A 5,805-nucleotide genomic window follows, 5' to 3' on the forward strand; every position below is an offset into this window, starting at 1 on the left:
CCGGTGCAAGCCCCGCTGTGGCAAGTCTATACGCGAGAGGACGGCCGACTCTATGGTTTCCTCCCCCACCATCTGGCAGGTCTAGCCGCCGGAGGACCTTCCACGCTATGGTCCCCTCCTCCATTAGTCGGGGCGGGCCGGACTGGCCTGGTTGGGGCTGGGGTGGGCAGGGTCTTCGCGTGGCTGTCAGCACACAAGGGAAGCTGCTCTGTGACTTTACCGCGGCCACAGGCAGTCTGGACCTAAGGGCCTGGCACTGACAGGTGCCCAGGAAATACCCATTAAAGAATATGAGTGGGTAACGGAGTAAAAAGGCAACCCACAGAATGGGAGAAGATATTTGCAAACCATATATCTGATAAGGGGTTAATATACAGAATGTACAGAGAACTCCTAAAATTCAACAACAGAAAACAAGGAGTCTGATTAAAAAATCAGCAAAGGACTAGACTAGACATTTATCCAAAGCAGATTTATAAATGGCCAATAAACCTATGAAAAGATGTTCAACATCACGGATCATCAGAGAAAGGCAAACCAAACCACAATGAGTTACCACCCCACATCCATCGGGATGGCTACCGTCAAAACCCCAGAAAATACCAAATGTTAGCAAGGATGTGGGGAAATTGGAACCCTTGTGCACTGTTGGTTGGAATGTAAAATGGTGCGGCTATTGTTGAAAACAGTATGGAGGTTCCTCAAAAGTTAAACATAGATTTACCGTATGGTCCAGGATTCCACTCTGGGCATATATCCAAAAGAATTGACAGCAGGGTCTCGAAGAGATATTTGTACACCCACATTCACAGCAACATTTTTCACAATGGCTAAAATGTGAAAGAACTCGGGTAGGTATCCATCAACATTTGAATGGTTGAGCAAAATGTAGTCCATCCATACAGTGGGATATTATTCAGCCTTTAAAAGGAAGGAAATTCTAACAGCTGCTCCAATGTGGATGAACCTTGAGGACATTACGCTTAGTGAAATCTCCAAAAGACAAATACTGTATGATTCCGCTTATATGAGGTACACAGAGTAATCAAATTCATAGAGACAGAAAGTAGAATGGGGCTGGGGGAGGGGGAGGGAGAGTTAGTGCTTAATGGGAAGAAGAAATAGGTTGGAGATGGTGGTTGCATAACAATGTGAATGCACTTAATGCCTCTCAAAAATAGTTTATATAGTAAATGTTATGTTGTATGTATTTTATCATAAGTTTTTAAAAAGAATGTGAATGAGAGAGAAGTGAGGGCAGGAGGGAGAGGGGAAGGGATGGTGGGGAAGGAGAGCATGAGATATCTGAGCTAGACTTTTAGAAGTAGGTAGGCTTGGGGGCTGGGCTGCCAGAGAAGTGGGGGAGGGAGGGGAAGGGTGGTTCCAGGGAGACAGGAATTGAGCCTAGATTGAGCAGGGATTGTGGCCCGGGTCAGGCGTGGGTGGACAGCGCAGGGCCAAGGGAGAAGGGAAAGTGACCGGCCGGGTGGGTGAGCCTCCAATGTCACCATGACACGAGTCACCCCAAGTGCCCGAGGGAAAGTCAGACCAATGAAGCCTGAGTCCATGGTACCAGCCAACTCCCCTTCTGAGTAGTTTCAAAGCCCAGGGACCCCCATTCCTGTGGAGGGGTGAGGCCTCCAGGAGAGCGGGGCACAGGGTCCGCCCCAGGGGACACTGATGTCTATGGACGAGCAGAACCAGGACAGTGACGTCACAGAGGTGGAAGGTCAGGGTCGGATGGGGGACCCCCCCCCCCGAGAGCACCAGGGGATTGGGGCTGTCGCTGGGCGATCACGTCCAGACCGCATCCTTTGAGAGTGAAAGGGACCCTACTGGTGACTGCTCCAGGACAACAGATGTGGACAAAGAATGTCGCTAGCCGTAGCAGTAAACAAAGGATGTTGAGGCCATCAGGCCATCAGCCTCTGCAGCGGCTCCCACTGTGCACCCTGAGGGGATTCAGGATGGAGGAAAGCAGGATCCTGGCCCTAGATAGTTAAGGTGCATATCAAAGGAATAATTTCAATAAGCCCAGACGCTTGCATCTTCCCATACAGAGAAAAGCACTAAATTCATTAACTTGAGACGTCTGGTTTTCTTTAATTAGCAGGAATCTTTTGATATCCCAACTACCTAGTCTTTTTTGGCAAAAACTCCTATAGCTCCTGGCTCCTCCCCTCCCTCTTCAGGACCATCGACCTGAGACGCTGTCTCCTGAGCTTAAGTCCTCAGTATGTCCGCCAAATAAAACATAATTCTCAGCTTTTCGGTTGTGCATTTTTTTCAGTCGACACGGGCATTGACTGCTGGGCACAGCGGGCGTGTGGTCCCCCAGGCCATCAGCGGCCGAGGCAGGGATGAGAAGACAGTGGCTGCCGGTGGTGCTTGTTGGTAGCGAGCATTGAGGGGTGAAGCCGGCTGAGGACATGGGGCAGGAAGTGGAGGGGTCCCCCGCCACCAGGTCTGACTGTGAAGGGAAACCAGGAGGGGTGCACAGAAGAGAAATGAAGCTGTGTGTGCTCAGGTGAACAGAGAGGGTCACAGCCAAATCTGAGTCCTAAATGGGGAGCCAGGTGCCCCCGGGGCCACAGGGCAGGCAGGTAGGGCATCTGCTGAGGGTTGCTTGAGGGTGGGGTTTTCTTCTGAGAACAGAAGGAGGGCAGCTGGGACTTTGAAGACATGTGATAATGCAGCTGTGTGTCCTGGGTGGTCATGGGTGTGTCCAAGAGGGGACACAGCTCTGGCCAGGACACCCCAGGGGCTTCCCCGGAAGGCACACGGGAGGCAGTCCTTCGAGCACTTTTGAGGGGCATCTGGAGCCGTCATTCTCCAATGCTTGACGTAACTGGGTGCATGAATATCCGAGTGGCATGTAAATGACCACACACACACAAAAACACGCACGCACGCACATGAATTAACACACAGGTCGGCACCATGTCCAGGGGGTGAGGGTGCCTTTCGTCTGGTACGTTTGGTCAAGGCCCAGCTGCCACAAGTGGACTCTCCTAGGAGTCGGGACTTTGTGTGTGTGTGTGTGTGTGTGCAGTTAATTTACAGAAACCAAACTCAGACCAGCTCAAGGGGGAAAAGAAACAAAGAATGTACTGGTTTTTCCCGAAGCGAAAGGCTAGGCCAACAGATCCTTCCTCTTTCAAATTGAAGCCTGGACAAGGGAGGGAAGCTACCCGTTGGCCACAGGAGGTGGAGACAGAGGTGAGGGCAGGAAGCCTTGCTGCACGGCTAGGGCCAGTGGGCAGCCACTGCCTGGGCACCGCAGCCACTGCCTGGGCACCGCGGCCACCTCCCCTCCCCCTCCCAGGTCCCTCCCAGCACAGCTGGGTGTCCATGCCAGGGTCCCAGGAGAGAACTCTCAGAATAACCCCTACTTCTCACTCACCTTAAAGGACAGCTTGCAGACCCTTGAGGCTGCACACAGGATGGAATTCATTCCCATCACATATTTCCAACGAACAGAACACACGGCACACGAGTTTCACAAAACCTTACAAAATTCTTGTTATGTGTAATGGTTTCTATGGTTAGGTGGTAGTACAAATACTAGTGTCTAAAGTTAAATAGGAAGTATTTTCTATTATTTTATTTTAAAAGAAAAGCAGGTTGCAGCCCATTAAACCGATTTCTTCGCCATCTGATGGGGTGTGGCCCGAAGCTCGTGCACCCTGGCTGTGCCCAGGGCAGGCAGCCCCAGGCCCCCCAAGTCCCCGAATCTGCACTGCTGGTGGTCATGTTTTGGAGGCCCTTCTGCCTGCAGACCCAGCGCCCAGTCACCCGGCGATCCCCACAGACCAGCTGCCCTGGTGTGAGTTGAGCATGAGGGGTGGAGCCCCAGCAGGGCGCCCAGCCCAGGGAGGCCGCTGTGGGTCTGCCTGCTGTCCAGCTCAGTGGCCAAGGTGGGGGTTCCTGGGGCACAGCTGCCTGGACGGGACCTGGGTCCCGCCAACAAGCCAGGCAGTTACCTGGTGTCTGCTTGCCTCAGTTTCCCCACCTACACTCCGGGGATCCTCCTAGGGTCAGTGTGAGGACGGGGGAGTCGCAGTTGGTGCTCTGGGGACACAAATCATGCACAGGCCTTTCTAAGACGTGCTCCCTGATGGTCAAGAGGGGCCGACTTGTCAAACGAGAGTGCGTGGAGCAGAGCGGAGATGCTTCTCCAGAGAAAACCAAGGAGACCGCCACGTGCGCCGTGCCTTCAAGTCAGGAGTTTACTCAGTACGAGGCCGGCCCGACTCCCACGGGGTGGGGGCCCCCCTGCCCCGGAGGCTCACTCCTCCCTGTAGGGGACGTGGAAGCCCAGGGTTGTCCCCAGCGGGAAGTGGGCGAAGAAGGTGCGGGCCATGTCCTCCAGCTGGGGGTAGGCCCCCAGGGCCTGGAGGTGCTGCACGTAGTTCCAGAAGTCGGACGTGGAGAAAGGCCAGTAGGGCATGGCCGGCAGCTCCGCGTAGGGGTCTGGAGGGAGGACAACTGGCTCAGGGGCTGACCCATCCGGTCCTGCCCGGAGGCACTGAGCCTGGTCACCGAGGAGCAGCCGGGGGTAACACCAGCCCTGCCCCTCAGGACTCCTGGGGACAGAAGAGGGGAGAAGGGGGGAGTCTGGCCCATCCTGGAGACGCTGAGCAGGACTGAATCGCCATGGTGGGATGTAGGGCATTCGGGTGGGATTCAGAGGAGACCACAGCCCCCAGCCTTGGAGTCTGGATGCTCTGCACCAAGGTGGGACGAGGGGCCTGAGATGAGAATGCTGGGGTCCTCGGGGGCTCAGAGGGTCTCTCCTGCCCGGTGTGTCCCCAGTGGCGGGAGGACAGGGCCCAGGAAAGAGGCTCCAGTCCCTCTGCCTGTGTGGCTCAGCCTCCACCTGACCCGGGGCTCCCACTTCCCCTGCTCTGGACCAGAGGCCAGCTCCCACCCGGCCACTCTTCTTCCCCCACCGCCCCCCAGACACGTGAGACCCGGACCAGGAAAGCAATACGGTACCTCCTTCCTCCTGCACCGGCTTGGCCCCTGCAAGGGAAGGGAGAGAAGTCACCCCAGAGGCCCCCCAGGAAGGACCTCACCACCCACCGGTACCCCAGTGCCTAGACAGGACAGCACAGGAGGACAGGCAGCTCCTCACCTGCCAGAGGCCCCAGCAGGAGGCAGAGGGCCAGCCCAGGCACCAGGCAGGTCTTCATCTTCCCCAGGCCCGTCCCCCACCGACCGACGGTGCTCAGGTCCACCTGCAGCAGGAGAAACCCAGACAGGTGAGACCACCCACCCCTCGGACCGCCACTTCTCCGCGCCACCGACAAGTGGGCCACTCCTGGGAAAACAGCTCTGGTAAAAAGAGAAGTTGTCAGTGTTTTCATGACAATTTCAATTTCAGCGGCTTCAAACCGTTCTTCTGAGGCTAAGCCCCCGAGGCAGAATCAGTTGGCCTTATTGAATTTAACTATTTAAGGAATGTCCCCTCTGCATCTGCCCTCCCCAGAGGTTACCCTGCAGCTGCTGTGCCCCAGCCGTGTAGCCTGATGGGCATCTGCTGCCAGCGCACAAGCTCCTCTTTATAAAAGGCCAGGGACGAGGGGCAGACGTCACCTCCGTGAACCTTCAAACTGAATATTTCATCCCCGCCCAGAGGACTGAGGGCTCCTGTGACCCTGCTGGCAGCCAACTCCCAGGAGTCCACTTTTGGGAATCTGATCCAAAGATCAAATTGGGAGAAAAACATTTTTGCACAGGCCCAAGATTTTTAGGATTGAATTCAACATTGGTACTCAAAATAAACACAATTTCCTTTCTACC

The 5,805-nt window shown here is 55.1% G+C and overlaps 1 protein-coding gene across 1 annotated transcript; it reads right to left on the reverse strand.

Annotated features, from left to right (window-relative positions):
• Window positions 1–4,288: 4,288 nt before the first annotated feature.
• On the reverse strand, window positions 4,289–5,195 carry OTOS (otospiralin). The gene is made up of 3 exons (XM_061206448.1): window positions 5,138–5,195; window positions 4,999–5,025; window positions 4,289–4,473 (listed from the first exon to the last, which is right to left on the reverse strand). Exons 1-3 carry the CDS (start codon window positions 5,193–5,195, stop codon window positions 4,289–4,291), a joined length of 270 nt encoding a protein of 89 aa, XP_061062431.1.
• Window positions 5,196–5,805: the final 610 nt, after the last annotated feature.

Source organism: Eubalaena glacialis, chromosome 1, assembly GCF_028564815.1.
Source record: "Eubalaena glacialis isolate mEubGla1 chromosome 1, mEubGla1.1.hap2.+ XY, whole genome shotgun sequence".
In the NCBI taxonomy this organism is placed as follows: Eukaryota; Metazoa; Chordata; class Mammalia; order Artiodactyla; family Balaenidae; genus Eubalaena; species Eubalaena glacialis.

Bases quoted from the DNA above. Each gene is read 5' to 3' on its own strand.
- OTOS (XM_061206448.1), bottom strand. From the start codon at position 5,195: ATGAAGACCTGCCTGGTGCCTGGGCTGGCCCTCTGCCTCCTGCTGGGG. The intron at 5,026-5,137 runs GTGAGGAGCTGC...CTTCCCTTGCAG, and splicing joins CCTGCTGGGGCCTCTGGCAG to GGGCCAAGCCGGTGCAGGAG. The intron at 4,474-4,998 runs GTACCGTATTGC...TCCTCCCTCCAG, and splicing joins GCCGGTGCAGGAGGAAGGAG to ACCCCTACGCGGAGCTGCCG.